Genomic DNA, 25,161 nt, shown 5'->3' with positions numbered 1-25,161 from the left:
TGTGTGCGCGCACATGTGTGTACATGCATGTGTGTGTGCGTGCATGTGTGCGGCTGCACTGCTCCCAGCCCCTGCCAGCTGCCTTCGTTCAGGACACCTGCCCGTGGAGCTCACCTACGAACCCCATCAGTCGGAGTCAGGCTGGGAGGGTGGGCGGGGCTTGGCCTGGGTGGGGCGGGGACACTGTACTGGACCCCTGGCCTCAGCCTGGGTGTGGGGTTCCCTGAATGATGTTCAGGAGGCCTCCCAAAGCATAGCACCAGGGCAGCTGAGACAGGGGCCGCCTCCGGGTGCTGATGGGGTGAAAGGCCCGCGCTGGGAGCTGGGGACCCTGACCTGGGCCTGGCCCGCGGCCACTGCTCAGCACCCCACCTGGTGTCTGTGCCCCTCTTCTGGGCACTGGATCTTGCCTTTCCCTGAGCCCCCCCTTTATGCCCTGGGATCTTCTGAGGGGGTGCCGGCTCACCCCCCCCCCCACCCAGCACACTCCTATTCACCCTTCAGAGCCCTGCTCTGGGCATTCCAGCCTGTGCACTGCATGGGGGGAGGGCTCGGCCCTGGGAATTCAGACGCCAGCTCCCTCTCCGTCCGTCCGTCCGTCCGTCCGTCCTCGAGGCGTCACATGCTAGGACGTTCCAACCGAGCGGCTGTTGTGTTCCGAGGAGCCGGGGCGGGTGCCCTGTTTGACCCTCTGCGCACCTCAGTGGCTGCTGCTGAGCCAGGCGGGCACGGCGGGGGCAGGGCACTCAGCAGGCCCTCGCCCGCCCCCGCCTCCGCCTCCCTCGCACACCGGTGGGTGGACAGGCCTGGCCTTGACAAGCGGCCTCTTCGTCCATCGATGACCGGACCGGAGGGCAGGCTCCCCGCGGGGAGGGTTGAAGTCCGTGCGTCGGACCGGAGCTGCCTTCTGCCTCCATTGGAAACTGCGTGGACGGCGGGAGCAGGGCTGGCGTCCTCTCTCCTTCGGTCCTGAGCGCGGGGCAGGGCGGGGCGGGGCGAGTCCAGGGAAAGCCCCGTGGGGTGGGGCGTGCAGAGACCCAAGGGGCCGAAGCCTGAAGATCCACAGCCTCCGTTCCAGAAGCTGCTCCTGCTGGCCCTCTGGGAGAGCCGCGCGGGCCCAGGAGCTCAGTGCCTGCGGGCGGCGGGCCGCATGGTGCCGCCTGGGGGCCCGGTGCCCTCCAGCCACTTCGGACCGTGAGGGGAAGGCGGTTCTGAGCCTCTGGGCTCTGGCTCCTCAGCACCGACCCTGCTGCGGAGCGGGAGGCGGGTTCCTGGGCCTCTGGGGGCGGCGGCCCCGGCTCGGGGGCCTTGGGGCGGGCGGTCACCCTGGATGCCCTTCGCGGGCAGCACGCGGAGCCTTTGCTGGGGCAACGGGCTCTGACCCACTTCATGGGCCCGCCCCGTCCACAGTGAGTGGCAGGAGGCGCCCTGCTGCCGGGGGCTCCGTGTTGGGAATGCGCTGTGGGTGTTAGCGCGGCGTCTGGCGTCTGATAAACGCGTATGAAGACTCCTCCTGCGGCTGACGTCCTGTCTCCAGCGGAGCAGACCCAACAGCAATAAAAACGCAGGTACCGCCCTGACCGGTGTTGCTCAGTGGATAGAGCGTCGGCCTGTGGACTGAAGGGTCCCAGGTTCGATTCTGGTCAAGGGCATGTACCTTGGTTGCGGGCACAGCCCCAGTGGGGAGTGTGCAGGAGGCAGCTGATCGATGTTTCTCTCTCATCGATGTTTCTAACTCTCTATACCTCTCCCTCTCTGTAAAAAATCAATAAAATACATTAAAAAACAAAACAAAACGCAGGTGCCTTGCCCCGCACGGCTGTCTGAGAGGAACCGCTGTCAGTCCTCTTTCATAAAAGCGAGCTCCGTCCCTCGTAGGGAACCTGGGATGGTCAGGAAGCGCCCGTCAGCCAGACGCGCTAGGCGGGCTCTGGTGGGACAGGTGACGCTGACATGCGGTGGCGCCAACAGCAGGTCATCGCCGGCGCTCAGGGCCTCGGTCAGCGGGCAGGGACCTGGCGCTCAGGTGTGATTTCACGTTTGACCGATTGCCTGGTCCTATTTTTGGCTAATGGAGTTGACCCTAACTCCTCTGTGGGTTGAAATGCAACTTTAAAACAAGCCAACAACTCTCTGAAAACCCTCGGGGCACACAGAAGTTATGCATCGTCACGTCTGACACACAGTAGGCCCTCGGGTTGTGTCCGAGATCCGTTCCCACGGCGACATAAGGCGATTTTCACCGTAAGTTGGAACCCAACTACATAAGCACCTACGTCACTCACATGGAGCACAGACACAGCAGCAATGAAGTGAAACAGTAAAAAAATTTAAAAGAAAGATAACAATTCCTGACCTTGTGGTCAATAAACAATAAAAAAACAAAGCACATATGTACAGACGTCGAAATGACGGAACTTTTTTTATAAATAAATGGGAGATGGCGACGTAACCACGAAACGGCGAGTCCGACGTAACCCGAGGACTGTCTGTACGTATTCTGTTGCTCAACTCAGCCCCAAGGTCCTCCCCAGGCCCCGGGGGGAGGTGCAGAGCTCCCACCAGCCGAGCGAGGAGGCCCAGTCAGCGAGAGAGCGGGGGTGGAACTCGGGTCGAGGCGGATATCTTTGGAAATTGTCATCTGCCGCAAACTCCGTCCCCGAGAAAGAATCTGTCAGTGTCCCTCCCGATGCTGCTCGCACACCTTTTGAAGGTGATCTTACCAAAGAGAGGCGATCGGTCATTAATGCAAGGCTGTGACCTTAGGCAAGCGCTTCAGCCCCTCTCGGCTCGGGTTAAGCTGGGGTTCTCACGCATCCTTTTCCTTGGGAGCCGGAAAGAAGGTCTCTGGCCGGACCAGGCTCTTTCACCCCAAATCTGAAAAGTGCGGCAGCTCGTCCCAGGCAAACGGCCTGCACCTGCCCCCAGGCCCCCCTTTCTCTGACTTCTTAGTGAGCAAGGCAGCCCGGCCTCGGCTCATCTCCCCACTCGCCCCTCTCCTCGTGTCCTGGGCCCTTCCTTGTTTCACGGTGCCCAGATGTCCTCTAAGATTCAGAAAGAAAGAGAAGGAAAAAGTGGTCATAGGTTCCCAATTCTCAGTTTAAAAATAAGTTAACACGTCGCATTTCCTCAGCCGTCATCATTTTCTCATACACACATCATAAACCAAGCGGGGCCACCTCAGGAAGGCTCACGGGCAACACGTCACGTAAACAAACACGCCGTATCCGTGGCAACGCTGGACCCCGCCACGCACATGCTCACGGGTGTGATTTCACGTGTGACCGGATTGCCTGGTCCTATTTTTGGCTAATGGAGTTGACCCTAACTCCTCTGTTGGTTGAAATGCAACTTTAAAACAAGCCAACAACGCTCTGAAAACCCTCGGGGCATGAGGTTCTTGGTAAGGGTGCCTCTCTCTTTAAAAAATGTTTTTATTGATTTATTGAGAGAGAGAAAGAGAGAGAGAGAGTGAAGGACCGACGCCAAGAATCGAACCTGCACCTCTGGGCGCACGGGGCGACGCCCGAGCCGCCGGGCCACAGGGCCAGGGCTGGAAGCCGGCGTTTCCACTCCCCGGTCCCGCCAGCGCCAGGACTTCCAGAGCCTCCACCACACAGACCGTCTAATGACCGCCACGGAGGGTGATTTTGAAATTTCTTAAGTTTCAAAAACATTTTGACAGTGAAAGGAACGCAGTTCAGGTTTCTTAAGAGCAGGTCAAACCCTCCAGGGGATTCACCTGACACCATCTACTTTAATGATATCGAGACCGTGGTGGGTCCGGTTGTGTCACCTGGACACGGCCACGACCCCGGCTTCACTGCCCATCTGCGTGCGAATGACTCTGAGGCGGTATTTCCCAGGTAAAGGTCCCACCTGAACTCGGGGTCCCCACCGCGCTCTGCCCGCCTGCGCCCCACAGCAGGGCACACACAGACTCAGTGCGGGGTACTGAACTGCCGCAGAAAGTGCTCGGGACACCACGTGGAGGGAAAGTGGCGGCTGCTGTTTCTGGCCGACAGTCCCCCGGGAGTGACCGGCCGGAGCCGCTATTTATAGGCCGCGGGGCCAGTTCTTCCAGGAGGAACCCATCCGGGTGAATCACTTGTTTCGCCAGCCCGCGCCCGGGATGCAGTCTCGGGAGGAAAGGCTGGGCTCTACGGCTGTCCCTGTGCCTGTCCCTGTCCCTGTGCCCCCTGCCCTCCCTCCCTGCAGGCCCCCAAAGCCCGTCGCTCTGCTTCGGGACCCCTGGGAACGTGCACTTTGACCTTCACCAGAGCCGGTTCCCTTGGGCTCAGATGGGCCTTTCCAGGAAAGAGTCCCAGGACTCTGCCGCCCCCTGGTGGCCACGGAGGGCAGCGCAACACTTCATTTCTGTCCAGTGACTTTCCAAAGATATTCAACCCCGAAGTTCAAAAACATGTTGTGCTCCCTGCCCCAGGGCCCAGTGCTGGATGCAAAATGAATAAGTCAGTTCCTGCCCTGGGGGAGCTTCCTGTTGACGCGCCGGTGAGAGGTGAGATGAAATATGTTCATTCCTTTGTTTACTCACTGAACAAATACTTACTGAGCACCGACTAGTCAGCCTGCCCTGTTCCGGTGGGTGTTAAACATACAAATTGTAACAAATCCCTGTAACTAAGTCAGGAGCTAGAGAATGAGGTGAAGACGGTCGTCAGGACACAGTGGCGCTGAGTGTTTAGGCGAGGAGGCTGCCAGCGTGCAGACGGCAGGACCGGGGCGAGCGTTTTAGGGAGCAGAGCAGCAAGCGGGGGTGTTTTGGAGGCCGCGAAGGGCTTAGTGTCTGAAGACAGGAGGCCCAGGCTGGAGCGCCGTGGCAGAGGCAGAGAGCAGTTGGAGCGGTCCAGTGGGGTTATGCAAGCCCTACTTTGCAACAAGTGTGATTACAGAGGATTAGAGGCGAGGAGGACAGCACCTAATCTGTATGTAAGGAATGCAGTTCGAAGTAATGGGGACGTGGTGCAGTGGAGAGATGTAAGATACGGGCTGTGGCAGCCGGAGGACGGGCGTGGAGGCCAGCCCGGGGCGGGGAGGCCTTCCTGATAGGCTGTATTATGCACCTACCTACCGCTGCACAGCAAACCGCCCCAAACGCAGTGGCCTGAGTCCGCAGGAACATCTGTTCTCCCACGTGGTTTCTGAGGGCTGGGAGGGTGGGGGCAGCTGTGCTGGGCGGTTCTGGCACAGGGTCCCTCACCGGAGGCAGTCAGGAGGGGGCAGCTGCATTCCTATGCCGTCTCCTGGGCCGGGGACCTGCATCCCAGACGGCTCGCTCTCATGGAAGGGAGTTGGTGCTGGCTGCTGGCTGCTGGCAGGAGGCCTTAGTTTCTCTCTATGGTGGTAGGTGGCTTCCCCCAGAACAAGTGATCCAAGAGAGAGCAAGGGCAGAAGCCACATCTTCCGTAATTCAGATCCGGAAGTCACACTGCCATCTTGACAACATCTTATTGGTTATACAGGCCAGCCCTATATAACCAGGCCCGGGACCCCCCAGGGGCGTGACGCCGAGAGGGTCTGAGTCACGGGACCGTCTTAGAGGCTGGCTACCATATGGGGAGCACCGAATCCGAGTCCTCAAGGAATCGGCCGGGTGCTGAAGTGCGTGTGACGGGCTGAACTGCAGACCCCTAACGTGGTGAAGCTCTAACTCCCAACACCTCAGGAGGTGGCTGTACTTGGGGATGGGGCCTTTAAGGAGAGGATTGAGTTAAACCGAGGTCATTAGGGTGGGTCCTCATCCAATGTGACCAGTGTCCTTGGGAGAAGAGGAGGACACAGAGGGACGACCGTGTGAGGACACAGGGAGAAGACAGCCGTCTACAGCCCAGGGGAGAGGCCTCGAGGAACCTCCCTGAGGGCCCGTGATCGTGGACTTCCAGCCAGACTGCGAGTCAATAAAATTCCATTATTTAAGCCACCCGGGCTGTGGTCTTTCCTTACGGCAGCCTGAGCCAGCTAATTGGCAAAGGGGTTTCAAGATGTAGAGGGTGAAACAGCTGGGTAATCCCAAATAGCCAGCAAGACTAGACCCTAAAGGCGGGAGGAAAGGCTTTCTGTAAAGGCCACATAGTAAAATGTTTTAAGCTGTTTGGCCTATCAAGTCTGTTGCATGAAAACAGCTATTGACAACATGTAAACCAACAGGCATAGCTGCGCTCCAATGAAACCTTATCCATACAGCAGCTCAGGTTTGGCCCGCAGGCCACAGTCTGCCAACCCTGCTGGAGGGGGTGTGGGGAGGATGGTGGGGGCCTGGCTCATGGTGAGAAATTCCTGACAAGGAAAACACAGGCCTCAACCCAGGCTCCCCTTCCGGCCCTGCTATCTGCCTCTTCAGGGTCTGGGTGAGGGGAGGTTGTGTATGGATATGTGTGTGGGGGCGGGGGGGGGGGGGGGGGGAGTCCTGTAATCATATAGTTCCAAGCTCAATTCTTGACTCTCTCTAGCTGTCTGACCTCTCTAAGCCCCTATTTACTCATCTGTAAAATGGGAGTAACATTTTCCTCACAAAGGTTGCTGTGAGCTGTCAATGTGTGACCTAAGTAAAGGCCCTAGCATAGGATGGGGCATACAGTAGGTGATCAATAAATGCTTGTTCCTTCTTCCCACCTTCCCTTAGCAAATATGGGGTTCATACTGCAATAGCTGCCAACCCAAAGGTGCACTCCCAGGGTCAGAAATCTGCATCTTTACAGCCAAGGCTTCCTGATGCCCCAGGCCTGACCACGAGCATCGTGGTGCAAAGGGAAGCCTTTCTCCAAGGTGAAACCCCAGCTGGAGGCCTGGTGCCAAAGTGAGCTCTAAGGACACGAATTTCTTTTAAAACACGGTCACCCAAGGAGGGTGGTTGGGCCAGAGCCTCGGACCTGCCCTGCCCCGGTTTTGCGTCGTTTTAAGCAGAAGAGTTCCATGATCGGATCTGGCATTTAACATTATGGCTTCTGGGGGGCTGGGGGGTGGGGGGAGGGGGACCAATTGTAGGGGAGACAGAACCAGCCACTCTCACCCCCTTTCCCCGTCTTCGATGTTCATATATCGGGCCGCCGCTTCTGGTTAAGAGCCTGTCATAGCCCGCTCCCTTCTCTCCTTGGCCCCGTCTACTGCAGGACTAGTAGGTGGGGACAAACGCGGCGCACTCAGCCCCCAGAGCCGAGGCCAGCACTGGGCACCCGTTTCCTGGCTCCGCCCCTCGTGCCGAGGCCCTGCCCTTTGAACCGTAGAAGGTGCCCCGCACAGCCCCGCCTCTGCCTGGAAACCACGCCCCTGCGCTCTAGGCCACGCCCACACACTTGGCCGGCAAGTGGCGCTGGCGTCCTGCTCAACCCACCACCGGCTCCGCCCTTCCCCTTGAGGCCCCGCCCCCTCGAGGTCTCGGCCCGTCCATTGGTGGCTTGCAGGAGGAGCCAGCCTTGGTCTTTGCTGGCCCCGCCCTCTGAGGCCCCGCCCACCGAGGCCCCGCCCCGTCCGTTGAGCGGCCGGCAGGAGGCGCCGCTCGGGCTCGGGCTGCCGCGGGTACAGCGGGTGTTGGAGCCACGCGGAGGCGGCGGGCTGGGCTGGAGGTGAGTGCGGGGAGCGCGAGGAGAGGCGGAGGGTGCTGGCGCTCCGCTGGGGCGGGAGCTCCGCGGTGGCGCAGAGGCCGAGCCGGGAGGCCGCGGGACGCGCGCTCGGGCAGCAGGGCCCTCACGGGACATCTCCCGGGCCTCTTAAGCGGGGCTTGTCCTGTTGCCATGGCAACCGGCGGCTCTCGGCGCCCCTTGCTGCCTTGGGGGTCGGTTCCTGAAGGCTGATCACTGGGGTGAGGGCGGCCCCGCCTCGGGGTTCCAGGGGGGTCGGCTCTGGCCACAGCCCCCTGCAACTCCTGGACCTTGGCCCTCCAACGCGGAGGACACCCCCCTCCCCGGCTTAGGGGAGTTTGGCGCCGCGGGGAGCAGGGCTCCAGGGATCCACAGCCTTGCTCCAGGGTCTGCGTGACATCCCCCCATCCTGCCCGTCCTGGCTTTCCTGTTCACCCAGCGGCCCTTCCCCGTGATGGGCCGGCTGATAGCCCTGCCTCCGGCTATTTCTGGGCCACTTCCAGCCCCTCGACCAACACGGCACCTAACAAAACCCCTGCCGGGCTGGACCGCGAGGGGCCGCGGGGGAGCCGGCTTATTTCCCAGCAGGGAGCTGCAGACCCGCCGGCTCACGCCCCAGCACCCTGTCAAGTGTCTGGCTAATCTGAATGGCCCGAAAGAATTTTCCAAGTCGCTGGTGATTACAGGTGTCCCCGGCCAGCACGGCCACCTCTTGTGCATTCCAGAGGGGAGCCAGCCCTGAGTCCCACTGGGGGAAACAGTCAGTCCCCTGGCAAGAGGCTAGCCTGTCACAATTAAATCTGATTAAATTATTCTGTATTGGAAAGCGTCGCTCCAGCTGGCGCTGTCGGGGTAGGGTTTGTGGACGGAGGGGATGAAGCAGAGCCTGCAGTCTGCCTCTTCCTGTCCCGTCCCGGGAAACGCTAATGGATTCCACATTGCGGGCCGGGCCAGCGTGTCCTCCACCCATGTCCTCAGCCTCGCACTGACCTCGCTCGCGGCACCCGCTGGGGTGACTGGAGCTTGTTTTCATCAGAACTTGGACTCTTCCCTGCGGACGAGACAAAAACCTCCTCTAGGAGAAGCAGCGTCCTACACCCTCGGGCCGCGTCCGAGTATCAGCGTGACAGACCAGAGGCCGAGGCCGGAGCAGAAAAGGGAAAGGCAGGTGGAGCCTCCCAGCCGGACCCGGCGCCTCTGTGGGATGTTCCTGCCTCTCGTCCTCGGAAAGAGTCCACCCATCTTGACCAACAGGCTGCGCTCGGCCTGCGGGGGTTGGGAAGGAAGGTGGCAAGGGAACAAGTGACCGTCCGTGGCTGCTCTGCAAACGGCCACAGAGCGAGCAAAGCTTCCTGATAAAACAGACCAGCGCCCGTGTGTCCTGGGCCTGCGTGGGCCTCAGAAGGAGCTGGCGGAGAGGCGCGAGCCACAGTCTCCTTCATTCGCCTGGAAACTGCTGGAAGGAGGGAGGGCTCTCGCTCCCGAGGCCCTGGGAGTGGACGAGCAGGCGTGTATCTGTAATTTTTTATTTTTTTTATGAAAACAGAATTGCATTAGCTTTAGATGTTACAGAACCTAGACCACCCCAGCGCAAAATAGCAACTCATGTCCTCGCTGGTGTTCTCAATGGTTAGAGCGTTGGCCCTCGGACTGAAGGGTCTCGGGTTCGGTTCCCGGCCCCCGTTGGGGTGTGTGGGAGGCGGCTGATCGGTGTGTCTCTCTCATATTGAATTTCTCTCTCCCTCTCCCCCATCATCTTCCCCTGCCTTCCACTCTCTCTGGAAATCGATGGAGAAAATGTCAAAACAAAAAAATGGCAGTCCACTACCCCGCTGTACCTGGGCCTCTTAGGCTCCTGGGTTTACTTCACGGCTCTTCCGTGACGGGCTTTTGCTGCTTTAGCCGCGGTTTCTGCGTTTTCGGCGTCGCATTCACAACCACACACATCTCGAGGCCGAGGCTTCTGGCCACAAGCCACCACAGGGTGTGGTTGGACCCTGGGGCTCTGCCTGGAGGCGGCGGCCGGGGAGGGGAGTGTTTGGGGAGGGTCAGGCCCTCTGGGGGGGGGGTCCGGGCGCGGCAGGCAGTGTGGGAAGCAGGCTCGTGCCTGTGATGCGGGGGCGAAGCCGGGCACGCGCCCTGCGTGCGCTCTGCGATGCTCTGCTGTAAGTTCACGCCAAGCCTTTGGCAGGTGCCCGGGCGCTGAGGGGAGCCGTGGCCAGCGCGGGCTCCCTGGGGTCTGACGGGACCTGTCACACGCTCCTCGCTCCTCGAGGGAGAAGTGCAGCCTCCGCACTTGAGGCCAGAGAGAGCCCTGTGCGTGCGTCCGCGAGACACCTGGGCGCGCGCTGCCTGTGAGTGTGAGCAGCAGGCCGCAGGGCAGGGGGTGCCCCCCCCCCCCCCAGCCTCTCCCACCACCCGTGGAGCCGGGAGGGAGCGGGGACTGAGGGTGTTGGCTTCCACTGAGTTTAGTGCTTGACATTTGTCACAGGTGCCCAATGCCGCCAGGTCCTTACTGGGACCTGGACACTGTTTCTAGAAGCTTCTAGAAAATGAGCTTTTCTTCTCTGGCGTGCCTGCTGTCGTCTCTGGTGAGGGCACGGGCACTGAAGTGGGCGCCGTCCTCGCTGATGTGGTGTCGAGCTTCATGTTTGTGCTGTGGAGATGCCCGCTCTGCCACGCCTCCTGCTCCACCAGGGCCAGGAGAGCCCGTGTACTCTTAGAACCAGCCTGGGAGCACTGGGTGCACTGGGATGACGGCTGGGAGCACTGGGATGACGGCTGGGAGCACGGGGTGCACTGGGATGATGGCTGGGAGCACGGGGTGCACTGGGATGACGGCTGGGACCACTGGGATGACGGCTGGGAGCACTGGGTGCACTGGGATGACGGCTGGGAGCACTGAGTGCACTGGGATGGCGGCTGGGAGCACTGAGTGCACTGGGATGACGGCTGGGAGCACTGAGTGCACTAGGATGACGGCTGGGAGCACTGGGTGCACTGGAATGATGGCTGGGAGCACTGGGTGCACTGGGATGACTGCTGGGAGCACTGAGTGCACTGGGATGACGGCTGGGAGCACGGGGTGCACTGAGATGACGGCTGGGAGCACTGGGATGATGTCTGGGTGCACTGGGATGACGGCTGGGAGCACTGGGTGCACTGGGATGACGGCTGGGAGCACTGGGATGATGGCTGGGTGCACTGGGATGACGGCTGGGAGCACTGGCATGACGGCTGGGAGCACTGGGAGCACTGGAATGATGGCTGGGAGCACTGGGTGCACTGGGATGACGGCTGGGTGCACTGGGATGACGGCTGGGAGCACTGGGAGCACTGGAATGATGGCTGGGAGCACTGGGATGACGGCTGGGAGCACTGAGTGCACTGGGATGACGGCTGGAAGCACTGGGATAACGGCTGGGAGCACGGGGTGCACTGGGATGATGCTGGGTGCACTGGGTGCACTGGGATGACGGCTGGGAGCACTGGGATGACGGCTGGGAGCACGGGGTGCACTGGGATGATGCTGGGTGCACTGGGATGACGGCTGGGAGCACGGGGAGCACTGAGATGACGGCTGGCTGACACATCAGAGCTCCCAGGAGTGAGAACAGACCCGTCCAAGAGCAGCTGTGGCCTGACCGCTGCCCTAGTGCCAGGCTGGACGCAGTGGGAGGACTGCATACATTCCCGTCATGCCTCCGGGTCTGGGAGAGCCCTTTTGTGTCGCTGCGGTCACATGGACATCCCAGTGCTGCCGTCCAGGGCCGCACTCCTCCCAGCCGGGCCGTCACTGCCGCTCTCCCCGCCCGCCCCGTCCTGGCTGTGGTGTGGGAGAGGGAGGCCAGCGTTTCCCACTCCCGCCCTTTACACCTTCTCTGTGGGGCCATGTGGTGGGCGGGGGCCGCCTCGGGAGACAGGCCACGGCCCTGCACACACGGCCACGGCCACGGCCGGCTGTGTCCCGGCTGTCCCCCGGTGTGCGGGAGCCCAGCACTTGCCGGGTGTCGGGCCCACGCAGCAGGGCGTGGCCTCCTTTCCGTGCGGGTCGCGCCTCCTAGCGGGCCTTCCCTGTGGGCCCCTCAGCGCTCCCCCGCCTGCTCCCCCAGGTTGCTGCTGCGGGGACGGGGCTCCTGGGCGTGTCTGCGGCTGTGCTGGGCGCGGGCCCAGGGGGCTGTCATGTCTATTCAGTTCACGGGGCCTCGCGTGCCTTCGCTGCCCCGACGGTCGATGCTGACCCACCCTGTCTCCTCCAGGACGCGGCCGCCTCCCCAGCTGTGAGCCGCAGCCTCGCCCGTGAAGACGGGCCCACCATGTTCTATGGGACCCACTTCATCATGTCTCCGCCCGCCAAGAGCAAGCTGAAGCGGCAGGGCCAGCTGCTGTCCAGCGTGCTGTCCCGCACGCTGAGCTACAAGTACCGCGACCTGGACACCACCTTCGCCGACCTGGGTGCCAGCGACGACCCGGCGGAGCTCTCCACTCGGCTCTCAGCCCCCGGGGTCCTCAAGGTGTTCGGGGACAGCGTGTGCACGGGCGCCCACTACAAGAGCGTGCTGGCCACCTGCCGGTCCAGCGCCCAGGAGCTGGTGCGGGAGGCCCTGGAGCGCTACTCCCTGAGCCCCGACGGCGCCGGCCAGTACGTGCTGTGCGACGTGGTGGGCCAGGCCGGCGACTCGGAGCGGCCGTGGCAGGCGGAATGCGTCCGGGTGTTCGGGGACAACGAGAAGCCCCTCCTGATCCAGGAGCTGTGGAAACCCCGAGAAGGCTTGTCCCGGAGGTTTGAGCTGAGGAGGAGGGCAGACGTGGAAGAGCTGGCGGCCAAGGATGTTGACACTGTGACGGCAGGTGAGCAGCTCCGGGAGGAGACTCGCCGGCGGGGCTGGTCAGGGCAGGTGGAGGCCGAGGGGCGGCAGACCACAGCTCGTCTGTGCGCGGGGCCTGCGGTGCGCTGAGTGGCTGCAGTGTAGGCCGCGGTGTCGTCTGTGAGGTCGTCTGCAGTGTCAGCTGCAGTGTAGGCTGCGGGGTCGGCTGCGGTGAGTCTGCGGTGTAGGTGAGCGGCCTGTAGGCAGACCCTCCTGGGTGAGGCGAGTTGTCCCCTCTGGCTGTCCCATCATTGCTGCAGACACCGTGTCCAGAGCCACTGGTGTGGTTACAGGAAGTCCTGTGCCCAAGGCCTAGCGACTCTTAGGGGCAACCCAATGAGACGATGAGGGGCTGCGGTGTGTTTGGGTGTGGGGGGTCTGTGGGTGCAGGCAGGGGCCCGTGCTGGAGGAGGCCCAGCCCAGAGGCAGTGGGCCCCTGTCTCCCTGAAGTGTGCAGACAGCGGCAGCTCTGAGCCCGGCCCTGCGGCGGGAGGGCTCGGTGACCCGTGGCCGCTGCTCCGCGTCTGGCTGCTGTTCAGTTGGTGGAAAGAACTGATTATCTTAATAGGCAAGTGAAACAATAACTTTTCAAATATCAAGACTCTTAAATGTGTCTCAGTTCACCGTTGGCTTTTTCTTAGTGTCCCGTAGAAACGGTGGCTTTGCACGAGCATGTGGACTTGGCTTGTGTGGCCGTCAAGTGGCCTCAGACCTCGATCTCGTCTTCTCCGGGTGGAGGGGCCTTTGAGCTGTTGCTGCGCTCGCCCTGAGCCGTGCGTCTGCGAGGTGTTGGGAACGCTCCTTCCTCTGGCTTCGCCCGGGCGAACGTGGAGCCAGTGCACTTTGGTGTGTGCAGCCGGTGGTGTGGGGGCTCCAGGGGCTGGTGTCCCTCGGGCCGGGCTGGACTGCTGTGTCACACAGCGACAGCGGTGCCCGGTGCGGCGGCCCTCTGTCACCTTGGGCACATTGCTTCGCCGCTTTGAGCCTCAGTTTTCTGATCTGGAGAATGGGGTTCTGAAGTGATGTGCGTACAGCCCTTAGCACAGCCTCGGGAAGTCCCTGTTGTGTGGTGTCGTCGCTGTGTTAACACTTCCTGCACGTGTGAGCGGGGTGCTCCGTGCTCACAGGCCGGGGTGCCCAGACGGGGTGGGGTGGGGCCTCGGACAGGGCGCAGGCTTTTACCACTGATGTGCAGGGTTCTGCACACGGGGTCGAAAAAAGCAGGCCACGTGGAGGATGTTATAGTTGCGTTAAGTTTTGTCTCAGACCAGCCCCTGATGGCCACACCCCATGGGCCCGGCGCTGGGTTTGCTGTTTTGTCCTGACCCTCCTCCTTCAGAAGACGTCCCAGGAGGCCAGGCTGGGGTGTGGGGGCGGGGCCGGGGTTCAGCTCGAGGCCGCGGTCCCGCTGGTATTTTCTCCACTGCGGCCAGCCCTGCCTGTCCTGAAGGTCACGGCCCCAGGTCCCGGGATCGGCGTGGGAAAGCCTGCTCAGTGTCACACAGCTGGTTCCTGGCGGGGCCCTGGGGACGGACAGCACCTAAGGGTGGGCCTTGGTCTTCGCGCACTGCCCCTCAGACCCGTTCCTTTCACAGCAGCCGAGGCAAGACAAGGCCGCTGCTCACAGCCTATTCAACTTGGTGGTGGTTTTGCAAAACCTTTCAGATAAAGAGTCCATTGAGCCGGCCGGTCTCGCTGACACACTTCTCTGGCGGAAGCGGGTTGTGTTACCTCCCCGGTGCCGGCCTCCCAGACCCCAGGGAGGTGGCCTTCCTTCCTGGCCTTCCCCTCGGGGTGTGGTCTGGGCAGTCAGTGCCTCCTGACCTTGCCAGCCCCCTTGCCGGTGACAGTAAAGACAGCGTGGCGATGGGGACGGCGCCCCAGGGCAGGCACGCTCGCCTCTGTCCTTAGAGAGATGGGAGGGCCAGTCAAGGGCGGCGGCCGGGACAGACCCACATGGTCGGAGCCCTGCTCCAAAGCTTGACCAGGGTCCAGACCTTTGAGTGAGCGCCTTCGTTTGGTTATTCCCATGATGCATGGATATGTGGACACAGGCCTGTGTGCACTCACACGTGTGCACTGTGGCATGTACACTCCGAACGGCTCCCTGTGCAGCGGACGTGCTGCAGCTTCTGCGGCCTCGCAGGTGCCGCCGGCAGCCCTTCACCGCCCTGTGAGGTCTGCTCACCATCCTCTGGCCCCGAGGGAGCGAGCCGTGGTCCAGCCCCTTCCCGAGCCCGCTCGGTGGCAGATGAGTGGCCCTCGGCCCCCCTGCCATCCTCACCAGCAGTGGGAACCACAGAGACTCCAAGTCACTGTGAAGTGGGCCCTGGCGGGCAGCTCAGCTGGTTAGAGCATCGCCCCTACACCAAGGTTATGGGTTCGATCCCCGGTCAGGGAACATACAGGAATCGATCAGTGAATGCACAGATAAGTGGGACAACAAGTCAATGTGTGTCTGTCTGTCCCTGTCTCTCTTCCCCCTTCCTCTCTAAAATCAACAAAACAAAAAACCCAAAGTGGAGGTGAGGTGTGAAAGGGTGTCGGCCCAGGGCTGGTAACTGGGTTAAGTTTGATGAGGAAGGATCTGGGCTCATCCGTCTGCCCTGGGAGGGGCCCTTGTCCAGCTTCTACCACCTGTGGTCGTGTTCCCCTGAGAGCAGTGGAGGAAGGGAAGGGACTGCCTGTGTGTGTGTGTGTGTGTGTGTGTCTGCGTGTTCCCCTGTGAGCAGTGGAGGAAGGGAAGGGACTGCCTGTGTGTGTGTGTGCGCGCTCATGTGTGTCTGCGTGTTCGCGTGCGTGTGAGTTCACCGGCCTTCCCAGGCGTCAGGTCCCTGTCACAGTGATTCCTGGTTCCAGCCGCTGCCCCACATGAGGACCACAGTGGGGCTCACTGGTTGCACTGGTCTCAGCGTCAGCCTTTAGCCAAAGCCCAGGGCGCACCTCTGAGCAGCGGCTGTGTGTGTGTGTGTGTGTGGGCGGTGGAGGAGCCGGGGGAGCCCCCTGCGTCCCGTCTCCTGCGCATGGACTGGTTCCCCAGGAAGTCCCGTGGGAAAGCGGGGGTGCCGGTCGGAGGAGGGGGGAGCAGAGTCCAGCCCCCCCCCCCCCCCCCCTGCATTCAGGCAGGCGTGGTGGTACTTGCTTCCCTTCAACTGCCTTTCACAGCTGTGCTCCCGGTCTCCAGAGCATCTCCGCGTGGTCCGTCTGGGGGCGCCGGCGTGTGTGTGTGTGTGTGTGTGTGTGTGTTGCGGGTGGGGAAGGGCTGGGCGTCCCTGAGATGAGCCGTCAGCCCCGGGGGTGCCGCCATGGGGCCATGTGGTTTCCGCCCGCTGCCGGGCGGGGGCGAGGCTGTGTTTGTTTCCAGGGCAGGGAGCAGATTTCCACGCGTTCCAGCCGCGGCCCCACGGGCAGTTTGGCGATAGCTCTTGGCCGCGGGGGCCGCGCCAGGCCACGGGACGGTAGCAGCACCCCCGCCTCTCCCCTACCCGCTGGGCATCCCCAGTGGCTGTGGGCAGTGCCTGGGGGCGCCCGGCCCTGGACCGGGAGCCGCGGGTTGGGGTGAGCTCAGGGTCACCCTCCCCCGCGGCGCTCCCCGGGGTGCAGCGAACGCGTGTCCCGAAAGAGGGACGCTGCATGCGGCTTACTTGGGCCTCAGAGGCGGAGGAACTAGGTCTGAGGTGTAAGAAATGGCGAGAAGGCAGTGGATGGTAGGTCAGAGCAAACGTAGAAAACAGTAAAAAAGCCAAAAACCGAGGCTCATCCCACCGCCCCAAGCCTGAAGCCCGGGTTCCACGGCGGCCCCCTGGAAACTACAACTCCCGTGAGGCTCTGCGCGGCACGCATGCGCCCTGCATCCGCGGGCGTGTGGCAGTTCTAGAACGGCGCTGCGGGTGGAGGGCCCGGGCGCCATGTTGGGGCCCAGGGGACAGCGGAGAGACGCTTGAAGCGGCGGGAGCGGAGCGGGAGCGGGTCAGACCCGGGCTGGTAGGAGCCCCGCCCCTCCCGCCTCAGCGGATCATGACCCGGGCAGCGGCCACGGAGGTCGCGGTGGCGGGGAACGTGGCGTGGCCGGGCCAGCGCTAGAGAGGATGCCGTTTCCGGCGACAACCCCGGGATCACAGCAGACCCCGCCGCCACCCAAGCTCTATGGCATCTCCTCCCCCATCAGCTTAGCCGCCCCCAAGGAGACAGACTGCGTACTGACCCAGAAATTAATCGAAACCCTGAAGCCCTTTGGGGTTTTGGAAGAGGAAGAGGAACTGCAGCGCAGGATTTTAATTTTGGAAAAATTAAATAATCTGGTAAAGGAATGGATACGAGAGATCAGTGAAAGCAAAAGTCTCCCACCCGCTGTGATTGAGAACGTCGGCGGCAAAATCTTCACGTTCGGCTCCTACCGGCTAGGGGTGCACACCAAGGGCGCCGACATCGACGCGCTGTGCGTCGCGCCGAGGCACGTGGACCGCAGCGACTTCTTCACTTCCTTCTACGACAAGTTGAAACTACACGAGGAAGTCAAGGACTTAAGGGCGGTGGAGGAGGCGTTTGTCCCCGTTATCCGACTGTGTTTTGATGGGATAGAGATTGATATTTTGTTTGCAAGATTAGCACTGCAGACTATTCCAGAAGACTTGGACCTAAGAGATGACAGTCTGCTTAAAAATTTAGATATTAGATGCATAAGAAGCCTTAATGGTTGCCGGGTAACCGATGAAATCTTACATCTAGTACCGAACATTGACAACTTCAGGTTAACTCTCAGAGCTATCAAGCTGTGGGCCAAATGCCACAACATCTACTCCAATATATTAGGGTTCCTGGGAGGCGTTTCCTGGGCCATGCTCGTAGCAAGAACCTGCCAACTGTATCCAAACGCAGTGGCATCAACTCTTGTACGTAAATTTTTCTTAGTTTTTTCTGAATGGGAGTGGCCAAATCCAGTGCTACTGAAAGAGCCTGAAGAACAAAACCTTAATCTGCCCGTATGGGACCCAAGAGTAAACCCCAGCGACAGGTACCACCTGATGCCTATCATCACACCGGCATACCCACAGCAGAACTCCACCTACAACGTGTCTGTGTCCACAAGGATGGTCATGATCGAGGAGTTTAAACAAGGCCTTGCTATCACACATGAGATCTTGCTGAGTAAGGCAGAGTGGTCCAAACTGTTTGAAGCTCCAAGCTTCTTTCAAAAGTATAAGCATTATATTGTACTTCTCGCAAGTGCACCAACAGAGAAGCAGCGTCTAGAATGGGTGGGCTTGGTGGAATCAAAAATCCGCATCCTGGTGGGCAGCTTGGAGAAGAATGAATTCATTACACTGGCTCACGTGAACCCGCAGTCATTTCCAGCACCCAAAGAAAATCCTGACAAGGAAGAATTTTGCACAATGTGGGTGATTGGATTAGTATTAAAAAAGCCAGAAAATTCTGAAGTTCTCAGTATCGATCTCACCTATGATATCCAGTCTTTCACAGACACAGTTTATAGGCAAGCAATAAATAGTAAGATGTTTGAGATGGATATGAAAATCGATGCAATGCATTTAAGAAGAAAGGAGCTTCACCAGCTACTACCTAATCACGTGCTTCAGAAAAATAAAACACATTCAATGGAAGATGTCAGATTGACAGGTTTGAATGACAGCAGTCTTGACTCGTCTGCAGACAGTGAAAACAGCGTGTCTGTGCCTTCACCTGCAAGCACTGTGAAGACTGGCCCAGTGACTGGCTCCTCTCAGGGCAGGAACAGTCCTGCTCTGGCTGTAATGGCAGCATCTGCGACCAGCGTACAGGTTACTGAAGTTACCTTGCAGCAAGGGAACCCCGGTGAGAGCCCGGGGGGTGCAAGTGAAAGCGCTCCTCAGACTGCCTCACAAGCAGCCGTTTCTCCACCTCCAAAGCCCACGATCACTAGACTTGTTTCTTCAACACTTCTGGTAAACCATGCCCCCAGGCCTGCAGGGGCCGCAGCCACAAACATAGCTAACCCTATAGTAGGCGTCTAGAGGACTGTCTCACCTCACACAGACGGGGGACCGAGGAAGCTAAGGTAGAAGAGGAGCGATCTTGTGAAGAGACAGCACGACTCCATGAGGAGTATGCAAACAGCAGCTTCTCTGTTGGCCACAGGAAACATCCAATAGAAACCTTTCCAATGTCCCTGCTCTCCCTGCAAATCCTATTCCTGTTAACAAGACTTCAATAAAACAGATTAAACTGATAAACGCAACATCAAGCTTCCATAAATAATATCTGCCAACTCGATCTGTTGTCTTCAAATGCTAAAGGAGGAGAATGAAGGGTGCCAAACTAGATCAGACTCCAAAGAGATTTAGGCTGAGTTGGTAGCTCCCTTTGCTGGGCTAATCTTGATCAGAAATCCAGGTTAGTACATGAAGCTAGAAGTGCTGCTATTATTGTGTAGATTATTAATGTCTCAGCAACAGTTATATTAACTATGTCAAAGGACTACTTCCCTTAAAGAGAAAATGGGAAAAAACCTCCAGCTATCTTTGTACCCGTGACTGACATCTGGACTGCATTTATGTTTGATGCATTGTTGAGGGAAATTTGCCATACAAATTGGTATCAGATATCCTTATATTGCTGATGCACTTTATGTGTATGATTAGAAATGAGCACTAATTTCAGAGGTTTCAGCTTGATGAATTTTAGTTTTTTCCTGAAGCATTTTCATTGTTACGCTCCAAATTGGATACCACTGTGCAGTGTACTGTACTTCAGACAAAGCAGGAAAGTTAATCTAGCGAAGTTCCTGGGAGGTGGCTGTAGCCCTTCACAATGAAATGGTAGCTCTTACGGTATATATTTGACATCAAAACAGTAGTTAGTAATTCTTTGGTTTTGATGGGATATGGTCAAGAAGTGACATTGTTTTTTTCTGTAGGATTGTTTTATAACGCACACAATCAGCGATCAAACAGCAAACAGTGTCTTGGAGCTAACAGCTCCATGTTCTGTTGTCCTTAATCATCTGTCTTACAAGATAGCCTTGTGTCTCCCCACTGCTTTGCTTGTATGCACACGGTATGCTTGTATGTTGTTTCACAAAAAAACCCAGAATGCTAGTATTTTCTTAACCATGATATGAAATCAAGTCTTGTGGCCACATGGCACAAAACATGAAATTTTGGTTCCAGGGCTAATATTTTAGTAAAACTTGACTGAAAGTAATGCCCGTGAAATATTAGTCTCGGATGGCCACTTGATCTCTACACATGAGAAATTTTGTGAACTTCACAGAATACCTATTTATGGGGCATTCATGTCCAACTTAGACAGGTAAGCAGAAAGATCTTTTCTCTAAGAATTTTATGCCAATTTTTGTTTACTAAAATCCATCAGTAAATTTTACATCTAAAAAATAATAATTTCTAGCAAGGACTTGACATATAGTTGGCTTTTCACTCTTTTATTTTATCCTACAAACTATTAGGAACACTTTTCTTTTAAAGAAAACACCACTCATGATTATGCAGAACATCCATGTTCAGGAAACGTGAATGACAACAGACATAGATGAATGACAGCTGTCGTAACCTGGACACAGCACCCTGCCAGGTTCTCCATTCGTCCAGTTCTGTCTCCTCCCCTCTCACCCGCATCCCTCTACCACCTGTGCAGTTTCCACATTAAACTGCAGTTCCTTAAACCCTTTCTCTATCCTTCTGGGTTAATTTTTCCACAGTTGAACTACAATTTCCTTCCTTTTGGCTGTGCAGTAATTGAGGCCTTCTTTTCAGCGCACAGTGGGCCATTACACAGCTTAGCCTGTGCGGTCACCGGCCTCCTGCTGCCGTCATGAGTCATGCGTGCCCGGTGCCCAGTGTTTGCAGTAGCTGTGGCGTCGGGTGGAAATCGCCAGGCACGCATTTAGTCCTGTCTTTGTGTTTACACATTGTTTTACTAAGCCGGGAACTTTTAAATTCTAGTTTCATTACCTGAATATCAGACTATTTTTCTCATATGATGTATGTAGTGTCTCATGGCTGGAGTTTGCTTTGTCCTATAGCACCTGTACTTGTATTGTTTCAAGCGCTATTTTGAAAACAGATGATGTATTTCTCCACTGAAAACACAATAAAAATAAACAGCAAAGAAGTTAGTAAAGGGGTCCAAACCTGGCATTACCAGTGCGGATGTTCTTACATCGCTCGGAGCAGGGTGAAGCCACTGAGGAACGTTCTGACTTTGTGAAATCTAGAATTCATGTGATACTATTAGGGGAAATTACGAAAAGGCCGAAACTTCAAATCCGTAAAGGTAAAAATTGGAGTTTAAAAGTCTTAATCCAAAAGAAGGCAGGAAAGAAACGGGGGGGGGGGGGCACATAAAAATAATATAAAAAGAATACAATCTAAGGTGGTGGAAATGAAACCAAATACCTGTCACTGTGTATAATAAATGGAGCAAACTTCCTGACTGAAAGAGATGGTCAGAGTCCATGGAAAAACAAAGCCAGCTGCGTGCTGTTTTTCTTTCTTTTTATTTTATTATTTTTTTCTTTTTTTTTTTATATGAGAGACACACCCAAAATGTAAGACATAAGAGAATGGAAAGGAGAAATGCTGATGAAAACAAGCTGCTATGTAACAATATCATCCAAACAGATTTCAAAGCAAAAAAATGACTAGGGACAAAAGGACCAGTGCATCACTGACAGAAGAAAACACACCAGGAAAACCGAGTGATTTAACACCGGTCTGCACTCATCGGCCTCAACATAAGGTAACAAAGATAAATAGAAATTGTCAGCGCCATAGAGGATTTTAAAACAACGCTTTCATTAATGGCATCAAAATGACAGAAAGGGAAACGGTTTGGAGCCCGACTGGCAAACCTTTTCTGTAGCGCTCGGCTGGAGAGTAAGTACTTTGTGAGGCCACTCGGTCTCTGCCTGCCGCTGTGGGGTGAAGGCAGCCCTGGACAGTATGTAGACAGGCGGCCAGGCTGGGTTTCTCCCTGCTCCTGGCTGGAGTTTGTCACCCCTTACCTAGTGGACATTTATGGTAGCGCCCGCCACCCAACATTTGGAAGTGCATATTATTCTCAAACTAGGGGTCCAGTGCATGAATTCATGCACCTTGGAAGGAACTGTGGGCCGCGAGGCTGTGGTGGGCACAAGGTCGGGCCTCAGCCCATCCTCTGTGCCCCTGTCTGCCCCTCCGGCTGCGGTCCCCAGTCCCCTTTCTGCTGGCAGCCCTGCTCCCACCGCCGCTGCCACTCCCATGCGCTGGCAGCACCGGCCCTGCTTGCACCCGCTGGCGGCGTGGAGCACCTGGGGCTGCCGTCAGTAGTGGGTGCAAGTGGGGCCGGTGCTGAGCGATCAGGACTGGTGCCAGGCGCCAGCAGCAGGTGTGAGCGCCGGGTGGGACTGCGGTGCGCGGGAGCAAAGAATTTTCAGTAACCACCGGAGGCTTGCCTGATGGCAGTGACCGGTGTCCCGCCTTGGTCTGGTGCCCCCGCTCACCTGCTCCACCATCCTGCCATGGCCGACGCCTGCCATGTTCCGTGTGCACCCCCTGATGGTCAGTGCACGTCATAGTGACTGGTTGTTCGGTTGTTCCGCCGTTGGTCTATTTGCATATTAGGGTTTTATATATATAGATAAGCATTGGGCATGTGCAAAAATTAACCCTGTGCTAGATCAGAAAGTAGGACAACATCTTTCAAAGTATCAGCTTCACAAAACATGTTCTGTGATTCCAGGAGATGCAACAAAGCTCCCACCATGAAGAAAGAGGCTGAGGGACAGAGTCCCTTCATTGTATCAAATAATGAACAAAAAAGACGCTCAGCCACATTAGTAGTAAGGAAACTACAAACTAAGACGCAGAGATATTTCTTAAAGTTCAATGGTCAGCGTGCGAGGCTGAGGAGCGGTGGGGACGCTGACACAGCGATGACGAGGGTGCGAGTCGCTTTGATCCCTTTGGGAGATGGTTGGGTCTCGTCTGGTGCCGTTGACATGCCCACTCCCTGTGTTCCATCTATTCTGTGAGCAGGTCTCTGCCCCCAGGCTGTGGGCACTGATGGTCCCTTTCTCCCTCGAGGTGGCCTGAGTGTGTGGGTCACCTCAGTAGCCCTGTCCAGAACTCCACGCACCCTCCAGTGTGCCGTGTGAATATCACAGTTCTCCCTCTGTGTCACGGGGTCAGAATAGCTGGGGAGACCGCTGCCCGAGGCACCAGGAGAGTCTGTAGCGTGTTCTGTAACAGTTAAAGCTGAAGTACCCCACGGATGCACACGTGGGCTGACACACAGGGTGTGGCATGCAGTAGACAATGGAAAGCAGCGAGATTCAATGGACCGTAGTTACATGATCACTGTGGAGCCAGCTCAGTGTGGAGGCAAACAGGAAATTGCAGAAAAGTGTGGGTATAATGGACACACGGTTTAATTTAGGGTTACAGGATGCGTGGTGTAGCTGTAGCTGCTAAGCAAGGGGATGCGAAGCACGGACTCCAGCTTGGGATCCCTCGGTGGGGGAGAGGCGGGGAGAGGCAGGGGTGCAGCTGTGAGCACGCAGCCAGACTGCAGTGCCCACGCTCTCAGGTGGGGCAGGGGGCGTGAAGTGGTGTTCATTTTGTCCTTAGTCTGAGTTACAAATGTGTTCATGTGTGTGAACTATTTTATCTATAATAATAAAAGCATAATGTGCTAAATAGACTGGACAGCCGAACAACCTTCCGGACGACCTTCTGGACGAAGCTGGGGCTGTGAGGGCCAAGGCAGCCGGGGCAGCGATGGGCCGAGCCCTTGCACAAATTTCGTGCATCAGGCCTCTAGTAATTTATAAACCCAAGTGATATCTTAAAAGTGATATCAGGCCCTGGCTGGTGTGGCTCAGTGGATAGAGCGTTGGTCTGTGGACTGAAGGGTCCCGGGTTTGATTCCGGTCAAGGGCACATGCCTGGGTTGTGGGTTCGATCCCCAGTAGGGGGCGTGCAGGAGGCAGCCGATCAAGGATTCTCTCTCATCATTGATGTTTCTCTCTCTCCCTCTCCCTTCCTCTCTGAAATCAATAAAAATGTATTTGTAAAAAGTGATATCAGTTAGGATCGCATCTGGCCAGAAACAGTAGCTGAACACACTCGGCGACCTTCCTTCTCGTACAGAGGATGTGGGGTCAGCGCTGACAGGTGCCCCTCCTGGCCCCCATGGCCGGCGTCCTCGCCGTTCAGCCCCACCGCTCTAGCTCCTGCCTTCCATCCTCAAGGTCACCCCGAGGTCACCTCAAGATGCAGGATGATTGCAGGGCCACCATTACACTGTCACTTACGGTAGGAGAAGGAAGAAGGGCCTGGGCAAAGGTGTCCCTGCACACTGTCCTCCTCCCATGGAGCGTCCCCAGAAGTCCCTACAGTGGCCTTCCCTCCTCTTTCATGACGGGGACTTAGTCCCAGAGCTGCGTCTACCTGCCGGGGACCTCGCTTCATCATCGCCACCATCGTGCTGTGGGAAGAGGGCAGGTGGGACTGCAAGGCCAGGAAAACAGTGGAGGACACAGCGCCCATAGTTAAGCGCGAAAACTCTTCCAAACCACACGATGGTAATGAAAACCACCGGGAGGGGGCGCTAGCGTGGCAGGAGGGCCACAGCTTTAAATGCGCACACGAGAAAATGGCCACCTGCCTCATCACTAGGCACAGAGGGACATCACAGCCCAAGGAGAAGGCGGGAGGGCGCCAGCGGGAGTAAAGGAACCGCAGGTCAGCAGGCAGCGGGGGGACTAACGACAGTACAAGCTGGCGAGGCTGGTGGAGGGAGTGACGACAGGACACAACCCAGGAGCCGGCGGGCAGAGCTGCGAACACAGGGCAGGCCTGTACGGAACTGCCACCAGCGCGAGGCCAGCGAGTCAGGAAGCCCCGGCGCGCACGGACTCTCCTAGAAGAACCACCTGCCAGAATGCGCTCGCCCCTGGAAAGCCAGAGCCGCCTGCAGCCCAGCCAGGAACCGCAGGAGGAGTTTGAACACGAACCGACCCAAATCAGCGTGAAACCACGGAAACATCAGGCCTAGAAGGTGTGCAGACCAGCCCTTTCCATTCAAGGACAAGGCGGTGCCAGAGAACAGACAAAGAAGAAACCTTTTACCAAACACACACTGTGACCTTCGTATCCAAACCAGAGAAGGGGAGGCTGATCAAGAAAAGTGATCAGCCACGTTCACTTTCAAATGTGGATATGAAACCTAACCCCCGAAATGCTGGCCGTGGCGGCGGCCTCAGCGCCTCTGCTCAGGGCGGACTGAGTGTCCTCACCACCGGGCGAGGACCTGACCCAGTGCACGTGACCTGAGAGTCCCGGTGCCTCACACACCGCCATTGCACACGTTTCCCCACATCACAACGGACTGCCTCCGCAACGGACAGGAATGCGCGCCGACAGGATGCTGATTAAAAGGGCAAGCTGGAGCCCTGGCTGGTGTGGCTCAGTGGATAGAGCATTGGCCTGCGGACTGAAGGGTCCCGGGTTCAATTTCGGTCAAGGGCACATGCCCTGGTTTCGGGCTCGATCCCCAGGAGGGGGCGTGCAGGAGGCAGATCAATGATTCTCTCTCATCATTGATGTTTCTATCCCTCATTCTCTCCCTTCCTCTCCGAAATCAATAAAAATATAAAAAGCAAAACAAAACAAAAAACAAGCTGGAGAAGGATACACACC

General features: G+C 57.7%; 2 protein-coding genes across 2 annotated transcripts in view; both read left to right on the top strand.

The window, feature by feature from the left end:
* Nucleotides 1-7,511: 7,511 nt before the first annotated feature.
* Nucleotides 7,512-25,161, top strand: part of RADIL (Rap associating with DIL domain) — a 37,963-nt gene continuing 20,313 nt past the window's right edge. Inside the window, exons 1-2 of the mRNA XM_070414300.1 lie at nucleotides 7,512-7,583; nucleotides 11,858-12,449. Of these exons, the coding sequence (XP_070270401.1) occupies nucleotides 11,915-12,449 (535 nt within the window). The 5' untranslated portion in view covers nucleotides 7,512-7,583; nucleotides 11,858-11,914. The remainder of the gene's footprint in view (nucleotides 7,584-11,857; nucleotides 12,450-25,161) is intronic.
* PAPOLB (poly(A) polymerase beta) lies at nucleotides 16,555-18,807 on the top strand. The gene has a single exon (XM_070417053.1). It carries the CDS (start codon nucleotides 16,555-16,557, stop codon nucleotides 18,475-18,477), a length of 1,923 nt encoding a protein of 640 aa, XP_070273154.1. The 3' UTR covers nucleotides 18,478-18,807.

This window comes from Myotis yumanensis, unplaced genomic scaffold (genome assembly GCF_028538775.1).
Source record: "Myotis yumanensis isolate MYYU_CA2020_CCGP unplaced genomic scaffold, mMyoYum1.0.hap1 SCAF_5, whole genome shotgun sequence".
Taxonomy (NCBI): Eukaryota; Metazoa; Chordata; class Mammalia; order Chiroptera; family Vespertilionidae; genus Myotis; species Myotis yumanensis.
This window is presented reverse-complemented; position numbering and strand designations above follow the sequence as displayed.